This window comes from Sinocyclocheilus rhinocerous, unplaced genomic scaffold (genome assembly GCF_001515625.1).
Source record: "Sinocyclocheilus rhinocerous isolate Xijiao unplaced genomic scaffold, SAMN03320098_v1.1 scaffold292, whole genome shotgun sequence".
Taxonomy (NCBI): domain Eukaryota; kingdom Metazoa; phylum Chordata; class Actinopteri; order Cypriniformes; family Cyprinidae; genus Sinocyclocheilus; species Sinocyclocheilus rhinocerous.
In genome coordinates this window covers 176,970-198,294 of record NW_015641024.1, presented here as the reverse complement: position 1 = coordinate 198,294, position 21,325 = coordinate 176,970, and the positions used below count along the sequence as shown (strand labels likewise).

At 37.5% G+C, this 21,325-nt stretch overlaps 1 protein-coding gene across 6 annotated transcripts in view; it reads right to left on the bottom strand.

The window, feature by feature from the left end:
- Nucleotides 1-21,325, bottom strand: part of dock6 (dedicator of cytokinesis 6) — a 62,269-nt gene that overhangs the window by 36,036 nt on the left and 4,908 nt on the right. For all 6 annotated transcript variants that reach the window (XM_016570327.1, XM_016570329.1, XM_016570330.1 and 3 more), the window contains exons 2-14: nucleotides 12,587-12,674; nucleotides 10,304-10,479; nucleotides 10,044-10,112; nucleotides 9,545-9,668; nucleotides 7,977-8,189; nucleotides 7,530-7,615; nucleotides 7,030-7,096; nucleotides 6,745-6,894; nucleotides 4,791-4,871; nucleotides 4,306-4,462; nucleotides 2,562-2,686; nucleotides 2,370-2,463; nucleotides 2,125-2,287 (exon numbers count right to left, since the gene is read on the bottom strand). In XM_016570327.1, coding sequence (XP_016425813.1) covers nucleotides 2,125-2,287; nucleotides 2,370-2,463; nucleotides 2,562-2,686; nucleotides 4,306-4,462; nucleotides 4,791-4,871; nucleotides 6,745-6,894; nucleotides 7,030-7,096; nucleotides 7,530-7,615; nucleotides 7,977-8,189; nucleotides 9,545-9,668; nucleotides 10,044-10,112; nucleotides 10,304-10,479; nucleotides 12,587-12,674 — 1,593 coding nt within the window. The remainder of the gene's footprint in view (nucleotides 1-2,124; nucleotides 2,288-2,369; nucleotides 2,464-2,561; nucleotides 2,687-4,305; nucleotides 4,463-4,790; nucleotides 4,872-6,744; nucleotides 6,895-7,029; nucleotides 7,097-7,529; nucleotides 7,616-7,976; nucleotides 8,190-9,544; nucleotides 9,669-10,043; nucleotides 10,113-10,303; nucleotides 10,480-12,586; nucleotides 12,675-21,325) is intronic.

Sequence of the window (21,325 nt, the reverse complement as noted above, 5' to 3'; positions counted from 1 at the left end):
GCTAATTATATACACATATATATAAAAATAAGTGGTCTAATGACAACTTTCCCCACATTAGGGATAAGTGGTGTAAAGAGGTAATATGAGAACAATATATCTTTAAAATAAAAAATATATATATTTATATAAAAGAGGGGAGAAAAACCCGACTTACAAATGAACAATCCCTTTCCAAGGATCTTACTTTGGTAGATTATTTACATATTTTATTTGTTTTGAGAATTTTTGAATGTTGTAAAAATATTTGTAATAGTATGTATGTATGTATATATTTGGTATTTATTGTATTCACTTTTATCCTCAAAAATTTAATAATAATAATAATAATTTATTAGAGACATCCATATCAGTATTGATATCAGGCATACTGGCCTTGATTCATAGCAAAAAAAGATGCCACTGAACAAATATGTAAAATATAAACTATTTAAAATACTGTCTTTATGTTGTGTCTACATTAATCTGGAGATTCGATGTGAAAATATATTTATATATTTAATATATAATGTATATATTACAATATATTTACTCAACTCTCTCTCTCTCTCTCTCTATATATATATATAAATAGAGAGAGAGAGAGAGAGAATTGAGTAAATATTGTATAAGGTTTAAATAACTTTATTAATACAGTGTACATCTTATTTCATTTCTTGTCTCATTATATTCATTCACTAGTATATTATAATTATATTGTAATTCCTATGTCTCAGTTAGTGTACTGGGATCTGTGGGTCCAGAAGGAGTTGGATCAGTGTGCTCAACAGCTGGTTTGTTTGCAGGATCAGATGAAAGCGCTGGAGATTCAAGTCCATGAGAACAGAGATACAGTCACCAGGGTGGAGCTGGAAGAGGCACAGCTAAAGAAAAAACTAACCAGCCTGGAGGAAAACCTAAACAGCTCTGTCCCAGACACGATCAAGGTATTGAAGATGCAGAACTGCCTTTCAATGAACACACCGACAGTTTTATCTGGAAATAACCGATTATCTCCTTCTGACAGGGCACACCACTTAAAAACATCTCTAACCTGAAGGACCTGATGAAGTGGACACAAGAACACAAACTGAAATTGGAGAATCAAAACCAGCTGCTGGCTGATTTACAGAAACAGGTAAGCCTGAGTGCAGACTTACCAGTAAACATGTGATCGCCTGTAAAATCATCGGTTCATGTCAGTACTTGGTTCTCATTTCAGAATATGGTGTAACCACTAAAATCACCTAAAAGGAGGAAGTGCAATCAACACTCCATTCACTGCACTGCAAATGGATCTCACTTACTTCATGATCATAAATATGACACAGTTGTCCACTTTGAAATGCATTTTATGCTCACATTGGGCTTCAATTATGAAACATAAGGAGAGTGAATTTCTGTGTAAAACATTTGCTGCATGAAAACCCCATTACAAACATTTAGCTGCTTTTTTTGTAGTGAATAATGTTTATAATAGCACAAAACATAATTATCATAATATATGTATGTAACTAATAACTTAATACTTTTAAACTTATAACTGAAGGAAAAAGTGGTGTGTCTTCTCTTTCTGTTTTAAAACGATTTTTTAAAAGTTTTATTTACTTTCTACATAAATGTTACTGGCCTTTCTATGTACGATAAATCAGTACTCACATAGTTTTAAATAAATGAAATGTTCTTTTCATAAGTGTTTATAACCTTCTCCACAGAAGAAACAATGCAGACGTAACCATGGCTGTGTGGGTGGGCAAATATGAAACTAACCAATAATTTTGGCTAAATTAAAGTAAAAATCATCCACAAATGAAAAAAAAAAGTGTTATATTCCATCTAACACAAAAGCAGATGTTTTCCATACAAGGAAATTGGAAGTTGATTTGATACTTCAAGAGTTTGAGGTCAGCAAGATTTTTTACTGTTTTTGAAATTGCAATTTAAAATAAATGTTTTCCACTGTAATATATTTTACATTTTATTTATTTCTGTGATGTTAATTGAAGACGACCAATGAATAACGGCTTAAATTTTAGTCTTTTCCTCACACAAGACAATCCTATGAATTCAGACGACTCGGAATGTAGTTTTATGATACCTTTAGATATATTAGCATCTCTTAGTCATGAATGTGTGTGGGCTGACCTGTAGGTAGTGTGTGGGGTGTAGACGTAGCGCGCGGGAAACTCCAGCACCTCTTTTGTGGGGCGCACACGTGGGTCAGGGTAAGGCTTCACATGAAGCAGCTCTGGAGAAAGACAGTAGTGAGGGGCCTCTGGAGCCGGGGAGATGTCTATCTTCAACTGAGCTAGACAGAAAGAGACCGACAGAGTGTGATAAAAAGCTTAAATAATTGAACCGATGTGGTAAAAATAAGTGCGGACAGATACCAGTCACAGGTCTGAGTCGACGCAAGACAGACGACGGCCTCCTCATGTCTGCCAGGAACTTATATAAGTCTTCATCACTCAATCTGTCCCCCTCCTGCAGCAGTACAGAAACTCTCAGCATTCGTTCAGTGGCTAAATAATATATTGTGCTAATACACTACTGTCAGAAATGTGCATGAATGGAGAACTGACCTGTTTGAAGAAATTGGTGACAGTGAGAGTCGCTGGACGGAAGTTAGTGAAGTTGCACATGTCCTCTCCTACACTCATCCTCTCAAATCCTTTCTTCTTCCTCTCATTCCACGTCCCCTTACGCTCTGTAAGGAATGAGAAAATGCTGTTTAGTGTCATGCAACTAGGGCTGGATGACATACAGAATATTTATATTCAACATTACTTTGTTAGCTATACAAAATTAACCAACATTGTGAATATAGGATCCAGTGGATCCTCTGCAGTGAATGGGTGCCGTCAGAATGAGAGTCCAAACAACTGATAAAAACATCACAATAACTAATTCACACGACTCCAGTCCATCAATTAATGTCTTGTGAAGTGAAAAGCTGCATGTTTGTATTAAACAAATTCATCGAGGTATTTTTAATTTCAAACCGTCGCTTCTGTTTTAATTTGTAAATGGTGCTTGATCTGTGCATAGTTTTTCCCAATTCTGACAAAAAGTAATCATGTGGATTACTTGTGGATTATTGTGATGTTTCTATCAGCTGTTTGGACTCTCATTCTGACGGCACCCATTCACTGCAGAGGATCCATTGGTGAGCAAGTGATGCGATGCTAAATTTCTACAAATCTGTTTTTGATTAAAAAAAACACTATTCTACATCTTGGATGGCCTGAGGGTGAATACATCTTCAGCAAAATTTTTGGGGGGATTTATTTCCTCTATAATTTATAATTTGGTGTTTTGTTATTTTTTTTAAACAACAGCTTTCATATTATGTTCATTTTATCAGGAAATTCAAACAATAAACTATTGTTTTGACGCTCTTTCATGTAGTGTGTGCCAGAAAAGCACATGTAGGGCATACTGCTCTCTTCCTCATATCCTGCATCTTTACTGCAAGTTGCAGCATGAAAAATACATGAGGGTTTGTTTAAAGATACAGATAAACTTACTGAAAAGTATCATCTTAAATGATTAAATCACAGAAGATGTTTAAATCATAGAAGATGTCAATAAAACAGCTTGTACAGAACTTGTCACCTAACATTACATTTATCTCCAGTTGTCCAGCATCCATAGCTCATAGCAAGAAAAATGAATATATTTTTCAATATTTGCACTATATATTTTTATTTATGAACTTAAACTGTTAGTGATGTCGTAATTATTTAACGAATGTTTGAATAAATTTCCTAATTATGTTAAATCATTTATAAAAATTGTTCATAGTCCAGTAACTATATGATAATATTTCAGAAATGGTACAGTGTAAAAAGCAAAGACATTCCCTTTTTCTTTGCTGCATACAAGTCTTTACTATTTTCACTACTATATTCTAATTTATTTACCTACTATATTTTGTTTTGTTTTATTCACATCATATTTCTTGATAACTTCTTATATTTTATTATTTTATATTTTTATTATGTGCATGTGTGTGCGTCCTTAATTTGTTGTTGGCCCTGTTTGTTGTTGCACTGTGGCACCAGGAAAAACATTTCACTACATTACATCACATTTTCATGCAAAATAATGCACCTTGAGGATGTATTTCTGGATCAAAATGTCTCAAAATAATGGAGCACATTTATCAAATATTGGAAAAAGGCTTAAAAATTATGAATAGTTGTAAATATATCAGCCCTTGTGTGTGTTGTTACATTCAGGGACATCTTCAAGGTGACTGGTTATAAGAAAGCAATAAAAAGTCAACTCTTAGCTGAGTTCAAATGTGTTGACTCTGGTTAATACCCGTGTCGGAGTCGGAATCTGAGCGGTCCAGCCCTCCAACACTGCTGACGATGTTCAGCAGATGAATCGCAGTCCAGGCGAAGGGCATGCGGAAACGACCCAGCCTAGTGCACATCTGCTCAGCCTGAGCCCTCAACTTCTCCAGCTTTTCCTTATGCTGCATGTATACACACACAAAGGTGAAAACCACCGAATCATTTCAGAATATCCATCTGGGTTGTTACACAAGCCCTGTGTAAAGGTAATGGGTGAGCAGCACATATCATGCCATTTCAAACAGCCGAAAAAAGCAACTTGGCAGCAGAATTATACAGTGACAGTCACAGGCTCCAGCATCTACTGGACCTTGCTCATATTGAAGAAGATTAACAAATATTGCAGTAGTCCAGATCAAGTTGAGAAATCCTCAGAGGATACCATAATCATGCCAAATGTGTCTGATGAAATACTCTTGCAAAAACCCTCACGTAAATGTACACTCGTACCTTAGTGGAGTCTGATTCCTTCATGACCATGTACGGCTCACAGCATTCGCCAATGTCTCCCTGCTGAAGGATTTTCTCCAGCTGTAACACAAACACAGTTGCTTAACAATAAGGATGTCTGGGGCAAGATATAGATGTTTAATGTTTTGAGAAGTCTCTTATTCTCACCAAGACTGCATTTATTTGATTTGGTATTTCTACTTTAATATATTTTAAAATGTCATTTATTCCTGTGTTGCAAAGCTGAATTTTCAGCATCATTACTTCAGTCTTCAGTGTCACATGATCCTTCAGAAATCATGCTAATATGCTGATTTGCTGCTTAAGAAACATTTCTTATTTTTTTCAATGTTGAAAACAGTTTTTGCTGCTTAATATTTTTGTGGAAACTGATACACTACCATTCAAAATTTTGGGATACATAAGATTAATAATTTAAACAAATTAAACAAATAATAATAATAATAATACTTGTATTTAGAAATGACGCATTAAATTGACCAAAAGTGACAGAAATCTTTTGTAACCTTATAAATGTCTTTACTATTTTAAATAAATACTGTTCTTTTGAACTTTCTATTCATAAAAGAATCCTAAAAAAGTATGACGAATAATATTAAGCAGCAAATACAGTTTTCAACATTGATAACAATAAGAACCATTATTATTAATTAAGCACTGTGGCGAGGGGGGCGTGGTTCAGCGAAGTCTGCAGCGGGAGAGAGGGACGGGAGACGAGCGGTGAGTAAGTAGGTCAAGTGCAAAATGATGAACACCTGTGTCTGATTGCAGTAATTAGCCTGGAGAGACCGGATAAAAGGGCAGACTGGAGAACAGAGCGAGAGAGAGACTGGGACTCGTGGCGATCCCGTAGCTGGAGGAGAGCTGATTGAACTGAGTTTATGCCTTGAGTGAGTGAGAACGCGCTGGAAGCGCCCCGATTGTGTTTTGTTGAACTTTAAAGAAAGAAATAAAAGAGCCACGAGTCTCCAAACCGCCTACCTGAGTCACTTCCTTCTTCCCCTTACAAACTTTGTTACAAGCACCAATAATAAATAATATCTGCATAATATGGCCTGACTTTATTCAACTCACATTTATAGATAAACACAATCTGACTAAACTAATAATACACAAACAATTGTACTTTTCACATTTTTATTGAATATACTTTTATTGAGAATTCATTCAAAGTACAGGGTGGAGAAAGTAAGTGAAACCTTGAATTGAGTAACTTTAGATCATCCTTTAGCAGCAAAACCTCCACTAAATGAAGCTGCTTATTAGACTTTTGAGCAATTTTGGAGCATCCCTGCCAACAAATCTGTTTCAGTTTATCAATATTTATGAGTTGTCTTTATAGCACAACTCTCTTTAGGTTATACAACAGCATCTGAATTGGCTTAAGGTCAGGACTCAGGAAAATGTGCTATTTCTTCTTTCGTTAATATTGCTTTTGTGGTTTGACTCATCTCTAAAGCTTGAAGTCATGACTCCTGTAAAATGTCTTGATAAAGCTTTAAAATTCATTGTCGGAAACGGTTGCGCTGCTTGCTATTTTTCAAGAAACTGCGATTCATTTTTTCATGATTCTTTAATGAATTGAAAGTTCAAAAGAACAGCATTTATTTAAAACAGAAATCTTTTTTAACATTATAAATGTGTTTACTGTTACTTTTGATCAGTTTTCAGTGTCCTTGCTGAATACCAGTATATATGTACAAAAAAAAAATCGTACTGACCCCAACTTTTGAAAGGTAGTGTATACTGGAACAGAAATACAGAACATTTATATTCTATAAAATGTACATATTTTTGTGGTAGGGCCACTGAAAATTCTACAAAAACAAATCATCATTATTATGACCTGCAGTTACTCTTGTCCTACTCTGACCTTCTGTACCCTCTAAAGGACATGTAGCACTGCGCCCCCCTGCTGGTCATATGGTCATACCTTAATGACTAGGAAGATGTCAGGAGACGGGTATGTGATGGAGAAGATAGCGGATCGGGCCAGTGTGGAAATGGCTACGTGGGGACTGTGGGGCCGGAGCAAGCTCTTCATCTGGTCCGAGTTCAGATCAAAGTGAAAATCCTCTGAAATCTGAGCATGGACGTGAAAGGGAAACGTCATTCGATTGATCATGATCTCATTAGTGCTTTACAGGAACCTGCTTTGAACCCACAAACTTTTCAGTAACTATCCAAACATTGCAAGGTTAAGAACACATAGTCATACCTTTTTCTTTTCTCTGACATCATACAGAGCCAGTGACCCAAATATTGGCTCGATTTCAATCTCAAATCTAGAAGAACAACCACAGCAAGTCAGATCATACTGCAGCTGGCTTAACTGTTCAGGGTGGATGTGTAATCAGAAGGTGTGTTACATCGCAATCAATGAATAGTCACCAACTGAATAATAGGACCGTTCAGTGATTTACAGTGACAAGGAAGTTATTTTTGACAGAATACTCGAGTCAGGCCGAGGAAATAAATTAAATGAACACATCCGACACTGACTGAAACACAAAAACAAGTCATTTTCTTGTTTTATTGTTTTGAGTTTCTGCAATTCTTTTGTGTACATTTATAGTTTCTTTAGTTTTTGTCATTGTACAAACACTCTTTTTTTATTGCCTGCTATTCTTCATCTTTGTAATAGTTTTTGCAATATGACCAACAATTCCACCACTCCAGAATGACTGCATGACTGAATGGTGAGGTTGAGAGCCTTACTTGAGCGACAAACACTTGACCATGATCCTCTGGCCGCTGTGCTCATTGGGCACCTCTGGGATGGCACACCTCTCGACAGCCTCATCCTGTCAAACACAAAGAACCGTCATCATGACTACGACTCAGTCAGCACCATGGCAACGTTTGCTCAGTCATCAGAAACAATGTGCACACAGACATAAAGCGAGAGGATGAGCAGCGTCGATGCGGAGGAGCAAGAGACGGAGGAAAGACAAAGAAGACGTTTGACATGATCAAACAAAATCACAGCTGGATCATCAGAGAGATGTCTTTGCTTTTGAACTTCAGCGTTTGACAGCTCTCCTACATAAAAGTGTTGAGTGTTACTCATCGTCTCCTACACAGAAGACTCTACTTTCCTTTTCTACTTTCTTTCTCACATAGTCCTGAACTTTCTGTCTCACACTGTGTGTAATGATTTCAGACCTCATCCGGCGCAGGGTAAAGTCCCAGCAGATCAGTGTGGCGGCACTGCTGGCGGTTCTCAGCGTTGCGACGGTCCATGTCCTCCGCAGCCGTGCGCTCCAGCACGGAAGGCAGCAGCGCATCAGGAGTGGAGTTTTTCAGGTCAAATATACTGGAGGCCCAGCTTCCCCGCGGCGTGTCATCCAGCGACACTGAGTGCCTCTTTGAGTCATCCTGCCACAGACAAAACTCTGCATTAGGACAAGCCTTCTCAAAGTTATAATGACATGTTTATAATGACCATAACAATAACTGTTGAGCCAACTAATTTCTTAGTTTAGGGGATAGTTCATTTATAATTCTGTCATTTATTCACCATCAAGTTGTTCCAAATTGGTATGAGTTTCTTTCTTAGTGGAATACAAAAGAAGATATTTTGAAGAATGTTGCTGCAGGTAGCCAATGACTTCCAGTATAGAAAAAAATAAAATAAAATACTAAGTCAATAACTACCAGCAACTGAAGAAATATCTTCTTTTGTGTTCAGAAAGTGTTGTTTGTGTTGTGTTGTTTGTGTTGAGAAAGAAATTCATACAGGTTTGGAACAACATGAGGATAAGGAAATTAAATAAAAAATTTCAGTTTTGATTTAACTAGCCTTTTAACCTATTTACATTCAAAACAAAATAAAATATTGTATTTACAACCATTCATTATTTCTCAAAGACCATAATGATCAGTTATACGGGTATTTTCTCATTTTTTAATGATAACATCCTTTAATTTTAATAATAAATAATTTAGAAAATCAAATAATAAAACAAAATAGTTTGAGACTTTGTTCATGTGATCATTTATCCAGACAATTTCAGGTTTGACTTATAACATTCAATTTAATTAAATAATAAATGCAATGAAATAAATATTAAAATAACATTTGTTTGAGACTTTTTGCTCACTCGAGGATTTTTATTATTATTTACTGCCTATTTGTCACTTTGTAAATGTAAAGTTTGATTGTAAATAATAGACTAAAATATAACAATTACAAACCCATTTATTATTTTACAAAGCCCATAATTACCATTTATCCATTTAGGTGTTTCATTACTAACATTCTTTCATTTAACAATAGACAAAATGTAAAAAAAAATAATAAAACAAAATACATTGAGACTTTGCTAATATGATAATTTTTCCATGCAATTTACGAGTATAACATTCCATTTAATTAAATAATAACTATGAAAATGAAATTCAAAAAAATAAATTAGTTTAAGACTTTGCTTACTTGAGGATTTTATTTATTATTATTTTGTAATGATCATTTATCCATTTATATTTATCAATTTATTTAGATTTAATAAAACAGAATAGCTTGAGAGACTTTGTTCAGTTAAGATTTTTATTATTATTTTAGGCACTTTTTTTAACCACTTATACACATAGTCGCAGCTATGACAGTAAATGGTTGGGAGAAGAAGAGTGAATGCGACTGGAAAATGTCACAAGCCTGTGGCCACATCTCCAACAACAAGTGTGATTCTATGTACTGCGTGCGTTTAGTGTTTTACTTGTCAGACAGTTACCTGCTCATCCTGACGATCAATGGCGGCCTCATCCAGCTCAAAGGTTTGCTTGACAAGTCCTCTCTGTTTCTCCCGCTGCCGCTCAGAGTTATGAGGCGTCTGTGCTGTGCTGTATCGCTGATACCTGAGAGACCACAAAGCAGCATGTTTCTACTTTCTACTTAACTTGTCCCCCAGTATGCATTTATGCTGCACACTACCAGTCAAAGCATCATCTCACAGAGACGCACTCAAATGATGCTCATTATGAAACTGAAACCTTTTAGTTTAAAGGCTTTTAAGCAAGACCTTTTTTATTATTCAAATTAGTTTTGTACACAACATAAACTGTATCTGTGTGAAACATCCCAGGATGCACCTCAGTAAGCTTACTGAGAGAACAATTCAGATGGTTTTACTATTACTCTAAAATAAAAATAAAAAAGTAGGTCCAGACTTTCAACTGGTACTGTATGTGTATTTTTTTAGTCGAAGCTCATGTAGAAGGAGGAATACTCACTTCCTCTGGATGATGAGCCAGTCGTCGGTGTAGACCCCCAGGGCATCCCTCACTCTGGGGTCCAGTGAGCTATCAACAGTGAGCGCAAAAAGAGATGACGTCAAACCCCCAGATACCCTCAGTGCACTTACAGGCAGCACAGCATGGCTTAAGCAAGATGATGAGATTACTTGATTAGCAGTGAGGGCGTGAGGAAGGGCAAGGTTCATTATAGTGTGGCGTGTGTGTGTGTTTGTTTGTGTGTGCGATGAGCGACTCACTCCTCCTCCGGGACGGGCGGCTCTATCGTGGCGCACTCTCTCTCCTGCAGCAGCAGCTCCAGGTCATCGCTGGGGAACTCCAGCAGCTGTCGGAGGGGTCCGGGCTCCGCTCCTGGCGGATGGCTGCTAACGTACTCCTCATAGTCCACTGGCTCCACCACCTCCGTCAGAGGCACCTAGAAGAGTACATGTGTCACCACAGGACTCACATTGAAAATTCAAGCAAAATGACTGAATACCTGTGGGTCTAAGAAATTATACAAATTTTTACTAGTGTAATTTCGACACCATTAAACTTCATCATCTGAAGATTTGTTTACTTCAATATTTTGATCAAATTCAATCAAAACCTCAATCAGGATTCTTTGATGAATTGAATGTTCAAAAGAACAGCATTTATTTGATAAATAAATCATTTGTAACATTATAAATGTCTGTACTGTCATTTTTGATCAATTTAATGCATCCTTGCTCAATAAAACTTTTTGTTTTTAATATTACGGACCCTATTTTTTTTTTTTTTTTTGAAAGGTAAATTTTCTTTATTTTATTTAATTTTATGTTCACCTACAGTAAAGATTTGGTACAAAAATTTTTTTATTTAGTTTAATAATTAAATAATTATTTTTTCAGACTATTTTCAACCTTCTCTTTTACTCTGAAAATAAACTGGCAGTTATTTTTATTATGTGTTTAAACCATTCATCAGCTTAGTTTTTTTAAGTAACAGTATGTTTTCATAGTACAATTAACGCTTTTTAACTCCAAAACTTGATTCTGTGTAATATGATCAATTTATATAGTTTCAGTGCAGTTATCTACAAGCTGTTTGTAAAATGTAGTGTAGCTAATGATTTTTTAATATGGATGTTTGCAGCTTATTAAGTTATAGTTTCGCAGTTACCAGCACTGCATATACAAAAAGGGTACAGGAAAACTTCAAAATAACCTTGTGTTGGGGAAAAGAAAGGGAAGTGATTGTGGCTTGTGGTCATTTCCTCTTCCCCTTTTCACTCCCATCTATAATCACATATATACAGAGGTCCCAAAAATGATTTGGGCACTTTGGTCACACTTCAAAATGTCATATTGCATTAGATACAAAACATCCAACCGACTGGCATTTACAAACACACTGTGCAAGTCCTTTTCTCAGAAACTAACTTTTCAGAGCCATTCTTGACTCAGTGACCTCTGATCAACTGGTGTGAAGGTGATTTTCTGTTGACTGTATGAAGTAATTTCTACTCAGCTTCACACAGGTGTCCAAACAGGTATAACCACAGGTGGAGATAATCATATTAATTAAAAACATTAGACACTTTGACAAGAAAGTGTGCAAATACTTTTGTTTTCATTTTGAACAGTACAACTATTGTTTTATCATTTGAAACCTAAAGAAATGTGAACGCTTTGCTTGAGAAGCATACTTGTGTTGTGCTTTTTTTTCTTCTTTAAATAGATGCCACTTGGACATATTACCATTGAAATGTTTGAGGTCTGTTTTTAATGTTTTGGAAGGAAGTCTTTTATGCACACCAAAGCTCATTTATTTGATCAAAATTACAGTAAAAACCTTAATATTGCAAAATATTATTTCAATTTAATTATAACTGGTTTTCTATTTGAATATATTTTCAAATGTTTATTCCAAAAATGTATTCCTGTGATGCAAAGCTGAATTTTCAGCATCATTACTCCAGTCTTCAGTGTCGCATGATCCTTCAGAAATCATTTTAATATGCTGATTTGTTGAAATCGGTTGTGCTGCTTAGTATTTTTGCAAACACGACACATTTTTTCAGGATTTTTCAGGAAACACCATTTATTTGATATAGAAATCTTTTGTAATATTATAAATGTCTTTATAAATGTCTAATTTAATGCATCTAAAAAAAACAAACAAAAAAAAACATACTGACCCCAAACATTTGAATATAATGTATTTTTAAGTATATCTAAATACATTTTTGCACCACGTTATATCCCTTAAATCTTTTTTGTTTCTTAATGTGAAACCTCACCAGCGCAAATGCATGTGACATTGTAAATATTTATATATTAAATTTAGTCCTGCTAAATTTCAGAAGAACAAGAGTATCTAATATAGTATCAGTACCAGAAGTGCGTATAAAAGTCTTGCACCCCGGTTTGTTTTCAAAGCAAGTATTATCCAAAGTGTTCAATTACGCCCTCAGTCTTACTCAAAGACCTGGCAGGAGCCCACAAGACCGTGTGCAGACAAGCAGAAATATACATGAATAAACACAAGTACACACTAACCGGCTGATGAGCTCCAGCACGTTTTTTGGACAGTTGTGGAGAGCCATATTCCCGGGAAACCTGCTTCCTGACCTCAGACGCTACTGTCCTGTGAGAGACACAGAAAGGGACATTTATTATATTTACTTGATTTCATACAGTCACATCAGGAGCTCACATACAATGACAAAATATCATAAAGATGATCAAGATCACAACGAATCAGACACAGACAGCGTGATGGGTTCATATCAGATATAGCCTAGTGGCCAGAGCCAGCAGCTGCTTAGATGGATTAAACTCAGAAAGCAGGCAGGACGCCACAGTTTGGGAACTAAAAGCAAATGAGAGGCTTTAATGCTCAACAAAGCCCAATAACCCAGTAACCCCTCATCCACTCCAAGATAGCCTGCAGCTGCTCCCTAACAATCTCAAACTGCCTCGCTCTCACAGACAAAGATACACACACACAGCTGCAGATGCTCCAGTTCCCTTCAAAACACACACACCCCATCATTACTGCTGCTTGCTAAGGCAAGTATCCCTATTACTACAGCTCAAACTTAAGAGTTGGGGATTTAAAGCAAATATCAGCATGGATCTGATTTTGTATACTGTAGGAGTGTTGCAGATAACTGTGATATTTAAAAAAGGAAATATTGATATCACATTAATACCACACACAATCCAGCGGCAGTAACTATCTGGCTGACACTCCACCTTAGTAGTTGGCAGCATACCTACACCTTAATGCTGGTTGCCATCCATCATAAAACAGAAACAAAGACGACACATTGAATGCATCCAAAATCATGCAGTCTCTGAATAGGTACTTCACGATAGGGATGCATTATATTATTGGACCAATATCGGAATCGGCCGATAATGGCTTTAAATGTAAATATCAGCATCAGCCCGATATGAAAAATTATGCCGATATGTCTTGCCGATAAGAGGAATAGGTTAACTCATATGTGCTCTGGGTGTGCTAGCGATTAGATCATGTCAGCAGTGTGACTCATTTTTGAAGCAAAGTTTTGCCTGAATGATGATTAGATTCACTGTTTTGGATCTCTGCATTTAAACTGAGAATGCAGGTATAGAATGAGGCATTTGGCATGTGATAGAGTAAACAGTAATAGCATGTGCAGCGGCAGCCTCCCCCGGGGTCCTAACGCCCGCTCAGTAAGAAATGTTATATTTTTTAAACAAATTATGAGCTCTAAAAGATTTTCAGCATTCTTACAACTCTTTTGCTTTAGACTATATACAAATGTTAATTCTTCAAATAAATTGTTAAGGTTACTACTGCATCTTTCTGAGTTGCTGTCAGTGACAGTGCTTGCATGTTTTTTCCCCACAAGAATACCAACATGTTCCACCTTCTCTGGTTTAAAGGGGTCATCGGATGCCCATTTTCCACAAGTTGATATGATTCTTTAGGGTCTTAATGAAAAGTCTATAACATATTTTGGTTAAAATTTCTCAATGGTAGTGTAAAAAAACACCCTTTTTACCGTCAAAATCAGCTCTGTTTTCAGCAAACCGTTTTAGTCCATTTCCCTTTAAATGCTAATGAGCTCTGCTGACCCCGCCCCTCTCTTCCGTGGGGTGATGAGCAAACTGTAAACTTCAGCCGTGAAACTTGCTAACTTGCACATTATTAGGAAAGGCGAGTTGCAAAGATTCATAAAAAAACGTTATACTCACTTCTTCTGTAGATGAAGCTGGATCACAAATGATTCGCTGTAGATGAAGCTGGATCACGAATGATTCACGCGAACATAGACGCATTTAGGCAGATCGGGGATCGGCGCATTCCCTTCAAAAACTAAAGTAACGTTAATCCTCTGCGTCTTCAGGGGCTCAGATGTCGGGAGTAAATGACGACTGCTATGTTCATTATTACATCCAACAACAAAACACCTCAATCGCTTAATCGGAGACATTCTTGTCTTCCCCTGCTTGGCTTCCCCTGCGAGTCGACGCGTCAAGTATAAACCATAGACTGTAAAAAAACATGGACGTAGTGTCACTCGCAGGTTTCAGAAAAGCATTTTTGAAGCCTAAACTGGGCGGAGCCGACCGCCGCCATCTTGGCAGCGATTCACCGCGCGTCACTCCCGGATAATCGAAAATGGGCAAAAAGGCGGGACGTGGGTGAAGCTGGTTGCTGAAACAACGCCCGTCTATAGTGACAGCAGTGCTGCCATGCAAAGACAAAACACCATAACTTCGTTTTTGGTCGAAATGAGTTATTGATCATTTTGGGACATATATGACCTCCTTTATCATGTGTATAAGTATCTTGGAGAAAAGCCCTGGAGAAACCAAGGCAGAACACAGTATCATCAGTTACTGCTCTTTGGCTTTGTTTTAGATCGCTCAAATTAAGTTACGGTGCACTGCATTTGTTTAGCCGTTCGTCAATATTACTGTTCCAGCCAGGAGTTATATCACCCAAATATTGTATATAATGTGGAAGCTACTGCCTTTTGCCTTGGCGTGACATCTCACTTTTTGCAGGCAGACAGTGCAAAGGCAGAGTACAATAACTTCAAAATAGCGGTAGAAATCAAGCTTGAGATCATTTTCATTAAAACATCTAATTGCCAGATTTCCAGTGTCCTACCCATAATGAATTTTTCTGGACAAATAAAAATCTTTAAAGCCATTTTTCTAAGTTTCACAGTCTAGCGAGTTTCACACTCTGGAGCAGAGCGGCAGTCCACCTGTCACTCAAGTGGCCACGCCCTTAATTATGCAGAATTTTAAGGCTTAATATAATTTAAACGGATGAGTTATAAAAAAAATTCACCCCCCTCACAGTTGTCATGAAGGGCAAAATTAGCTATATAGACCAAAACCACTTTTTGAACCAGGCTGTAAACATATTTTTTTCTGCTGTAAAGTTGGGCATTTTAACATGGCAGGTCTATGGTACTGACTCCCTTTTGGAGCCAGCCTCTTGCGGCCAGCCGATGAATTGCAGTTTTAGTCACTTCCGTGTTGGTTTCAAGCGAGAGACCGGGAGGTTGCCGCTTGGTATAAACCAGGCTCTACTCTCTAAGTGCTGCGCAGTTCAAACGAGTAGCGCGGTTTCGTTATGCTTTCAGTTTCGTTTGCCATTTTATGTTTCACTTATGCAACAGAAATGGCAGCGATTATGAGTTGAACAACGCACAGGCAGAAAAAATGGTCACAAAATGAGACCATTTGGTCACAGTCTGGAGCCTTGGATATATTCTATTTATGGTCCTTCACAGAGCGCGTCACACGTGAGTGGTTAATCACGTGCACCGACATGCGGTTGGATCATTCTTTTCTCTTTACTGTTAACATTGGCATATTGTCAAAGTGTCTAATTCTAACGTTTGGTTTCTATTCACAATTGTGATTCCTTGATTTTTTTTAAATAAAATTGTGGCAAAACATTAAATTCGAATTAGGCTAATCGATAAAATCGGAAAAATCGCCCAGCCCTATGTCCATCAGATGCACACTTCAGAATCTCAGCAGAAATAGTAAATCATCCGGGTACTTTTCGGCTACTGTTTTATGAATACTATGAATTTAGACATACTACTCATTTGCCTTAATGTTTTTTTGCATACTAGTATTGAAGCATGTATATACAGATACAGTGTGGGTCATAAACCCCAGCATGAAGGAAGTACAGATTAAAAATATATTTTTAATGCTTTTGTACAGTTATAATTTATTAACTCCCACTCCACCTCCCTATACTCATATTTTAAGTGCAATTCATTGGCCAAAAAAGATAAAACTCAAAATAAACAAAGTTAAAGATTAATTTGACTGATAGCACTATTTTTCCCCAAAATATCTATAGATATTTCAGTAATATTTTTTTAATGATTTTTTTTTTTATAATCTTGAGTGGAAATATGATATTGTGACAGTAGGGTTGTGCCGAAAGATTATAGTATTGTGTATCGACGATAGTCAGAGATATCGACAATAGCAGATCTCTTTGTCGATAGTCAAGACGATATTAGGCTTATCTCCTATAAATGTATTAAATTATTACTATTATTATTATTAGGCGGCCTATTATAATTCGGCTATTATCAAATTGCCCCGCTATTTCACACACACACACGCAAATGAGGATTAGAGCCTGTAGCCAGCGAAGGAGTGTCCAACCACAAACACAGACATACATCGTCTGCTGTAGACTTGTGCCGGTATTCGGTAATGCGATATATCACAATAATGAATATGCACAATATTGTTATCGTGGGCACTTCAAAATACAGAGAATAATTAGTTATTACAAATTACTCAGAATTATTCACCCTCACTAACTGAGTTTAACGCCACAGTTATGTTAGAACGCATCTTATCCTTGTTTCTGTGGTGGTGCGTTGGGCTCGTCATGGGGCACGCGGTCCGGAGCTCTGTATGACTGACGTCCGTTTAATTTAACTTTACTCCAAATATATGAACTTACCTGTTTTAAATATTTTAATATTTAACGTGTTCGTTTCTGTCCAATATTTAGTGTTAAACTGTTGGTCTTTAAAATAAATCTACTTTTGATTTTCACCATTGACTGATTTTGCAGACCTTTAAGACTGATAACGTCCTTGCGCAGATGCGGCAAACTTGTCACAGGACACGCGGTTCTAATAGCCATGTATGACTGTTGTATCCGAATATTTCTGAACTAGCTGTTTTAAATATTTTTATATTTAACATGTTAGTTTATCAGTATGTTTGATAGTAAATTATTTTGATTATTGGTGCTTTCATGGGCTCTCTCTCGCGCACCTGCGCAGTTTAAAGCACACGTAGTTATAAAATAACCTATGACAAATACAGAGATTCTCTCTCTTACCCCATGTATTTCAGCAGTTTGTTCTGCATTGTTTGTGCTAGATACATTAATCTTCTTCGTGTCCTACGATCTTATATTAAATCTTTCCAGTGTGTAGCACAACTGATGGCGTGGTAGCTGGGCTCTGCTAGATCATGATCTGAGCATTGCGGTGCTAGGCTGCACTGCTTGAGGTGTTGCATATTTTGCTCGCTACCGCACTCGCTGGTTGGTGAGAGACCGCATGTAACGTTTGTAAGCATCTTCCATGGCCTACTCGTAGCCTGTTGAGGGACTTCCAGATAGGCCATGGTTGATTGTTGCCGCTGGCTGGACACTCAACGGGGATGATTCCTCTGGCTTCCCAAGATCTTGCCCCCACACAAATGGCGTTCCATCTATCAAGCCAAAGAGTTTCAATAAAGGCTTTCTTGGATGTGCTTATGGCTTGTGTGGTATCCATACAGCTTTTTCTGGACCTAAGACACTTTATTGGCTTTTGGTGGGAGTAGAGCAGATGCCTTTCATCTGTCTCTGCAGTGGTCCATTCCTCATTGCTGATAGCAGTTCTTCTTATATCTGGAGGTGTTATTCCGGCCAAGGCATGTAGGCAGGGTGAGGGAGTAGTTTTTATACAGCCAGTGATTATCCGGCATGTTTCATTGAGATATGTATCAATCTTTTGTGCATGGCATGATCTACTCCAGGTAGAGCACGCGTATTCTGCTACAGAGTAGCATAGTCCCAGAGCTGATACTCTAATTGTGTTTGGGTCAGCTGCCCATTTACTGTTGGTTAATTTCCTGAGAAGATTATTTCTTGTGCTGATCTTTGATTTCAGTCTGATGATATGCTCTCTATAGGACAGCGTACGATCTAAGGTGACTCCAAGGTAGACTGGGTATGTCATCCGGGCCAACAGCTTTACCATTCTTGAGATGTTTCATGGCTAAGTTAAGCTCAGCTCTAGTGAATGGTCTTGTGAGGTGTGAAAGTTTTTGACCATGGTTACAGAGCTTGGTGGAGCTTTTAAACCCAGAGGCTTTCCTGTTTCCATGGCTGCCGCCATTTTCAATCAATTGTGAAGCAATTTTGTTTTGGTGTGACATTGGTCACGGCTGGAGGAGTGATTTTGTCACCGCTTAATTTTTTAAAAACAGCTCATGCTTTTTTGCTGTTCTTTGAGAAGTTAATGTTCTCTATCATATCCTGCCAGGTTTCCCTTCTTTGGGCGCTTATTAATTCAAGAATGGTGTCACCAAGTTTGTGGGTAGAGTCAGCATATGGATCTCTTAGGTATTCCTTTTCATATTCTTTGAGAGTTGGTAGTATTTCACTTGACATTCTGGCAATGTAGCTCTTACGACATTCTCTTGGTATAGTCTTTCTTAGTGTTGTCAAAAGACCCGGTACTTCACATTACGGAAATGTTACGGTACCAGGTTCTGTACAAATGGTTAACATTGTTTGTGTCATATCAGTCAGAAGTTCTGGGCTTTTTTTTTTTTTTTTAGTTAACTTAGTTGTTATTCTTGGCTGAATAGCTCTAGGTTTTCAAAAGCCCTTTAAAATTAAATATGTACACATTTACATTTGACAACACTAGTCTTTCTTGAAACCTTTTTGATGCAACTTGTAAAACGGTCATAATTTGTGACAGTGGGGTCTATTGTTTCTATCATTGACTCCATTAAATCGGTGTATTCCTTCCAATTGGCTTTTCGTAGGTTGAATGAACCGTCTCTTAAAAGGAACTTCCACTGACTCAATGACTGAGCTTATTTTTAAGGCAATGGGTCGATGTTGAGTTCTTGGCACCGGATCTAAAACAAATTTCTCTGCTAAATGGGAAATTTCATCGCTGGTAAAACATATGTCCGGATTATAGCCACGTTTCCATCTGCCACTGTTAAAAGATGGTGGTAACTTGGCATCATGGATTAATGTTAGACGTTTAACCTGAGCCCATTCTTCTACCAGGTTGCCGTTTGAGTCACGGTAGCCCCAAGCTGTGTTGTGGGAGTTGAAGTCTCCAATGACTATTTGGTGTTTTCTCTGGCAGTGTAGTGGGATATTGTTCCATTCAAAGGTGTTGCTTGGTGGTTTGTAGACTGACGTTATTGAGATGTTAGCAAGAGAGATGGTAATAATTTCAATATTATTGTCAGAGCAGTTAATGCAGGTATTTTCTATAAGCAATGATGGTTTGGCAAAAATTGCTGAGCCATACTTTTCATGTCTGATTTCGGCAGCAAGCTTCATGCCTGGGATAATTGGTCTTCTACTAGTGGGCTTCAGGTGCGTTTCTTGTAAGCAAAGGATGTCATAATTGCTGCTTTGTTGTGCTACTACTTCTGCCTTCATGATCGTGTATCCCTCAATGTTGAGTAATGCAACTGCCAAAACCGGCTCTAAGGGGAGCCCGTGTTTCTGGTTTAGAGATGAAGACATTCTGATGTTTATTATATAAAGACTGGTGGAGCTTCTGATGTAACTTGTAGTCGTAGGTTGTATAGAGATTGGCCTCTGAGTGTTAGTCAGAGTTTCCAGGATGCGCCACGTGGAGGCTCTCTATGTGCATTAATATTAATAGATACATTAATGTAATCTATGGAAGCACCAATATCAAAATTGTGGCTCATACTAATAGGGCGATATATACTTTCATGCTATGGCTGATAACCGATAAAATATATTATGCATCCTAGGGATGTAAAATCGATTCATCACAATTAATCGATTTTACAGCCCTAATGCATCCTAATACAACATCTTATAAACCACCCAGAACACCCTAACAAGTGTTAGAGTAATGCTCACTTGTTAACATTTTAGCAACCACACGGCAAAACCTGGCAACCAATAACAACACCCCAGCAATGTGGCGGTGAGTCTTGGGCAAATACTTTTACACTTTCTAACCCTAACCACTGCTGCTGTTCTTGATCTCCAAGCACAAATCCAGACTTTGCTCTGCTAACAAAACTCTGCCGACTACAGCACCAGGCCCTGTCCTTCAACCAGCCCCGAAGTGGTCCAAAGAGCGGATGTGGCCCCCTCCCAGGGGTCAAGCCTCTTCACTGACAAACCATTTCCTGACATTATAAAGCTGTGACTGTGAAGGAAAAAAACTGTTCGAACAAACTCTAAGCCTGACAGGCCAGCGGGGTCAAGCTGAAACAATAATAACATGCTGTTTGTTTTACGATGTGCAGCAATGAGAATTGAGAGCTTTCATAAACGCATATTAATGTGTGACGTTTTAAGTGTTGCACACTTCTGCAGGACAAAAATCAGAGCTATATGAATGCCGCCCAACACCCTGACTTCCTATTTCCTGCTTCAAAAGGAAAGAGGAAAACTAGTCTGCTCTAAAAGCAATGGCCGGAATGAAGCGCACCACCCTTTCCTACATCCTGCAAAGAAACAATAAGTCTGCTCTCACAGAGGTGAAGACAGAGAAAGATAATAACTCATGAAACACAATCCTATGCACAGGTTTCATGACTTTCGGCTGGAAAAGAGAGACGTCTTTTTACAATGTAAGGTCGAGAATGTGCATTAACAGAATAATGTTCAGACCTTATGGAATATGAATATAGTACTACTCATACAGAACTATGGTTTTTATGTAAGTATTATGATATTACCATCTTAGTACAGTGCTTTTGTAAGGGATCACTCCTGAAGACTCTCTCTCCGCAGGTTTGTTTACTTTCTTCCACATAGCAAAATCTCACTTAGATTTCACTTTCCCATATGCTTTTGAACATGTTCATTGGCATGTTGGTGTGATTGTAATCTCCTTATCAAATTATCACTATTGCTCTGATCAACGAGAATGAATGAGAAGTACCATATAAATCACTCCAAACAAATAAACAAACAAACAATAAACAAGTGAATTAACCAATCATAGA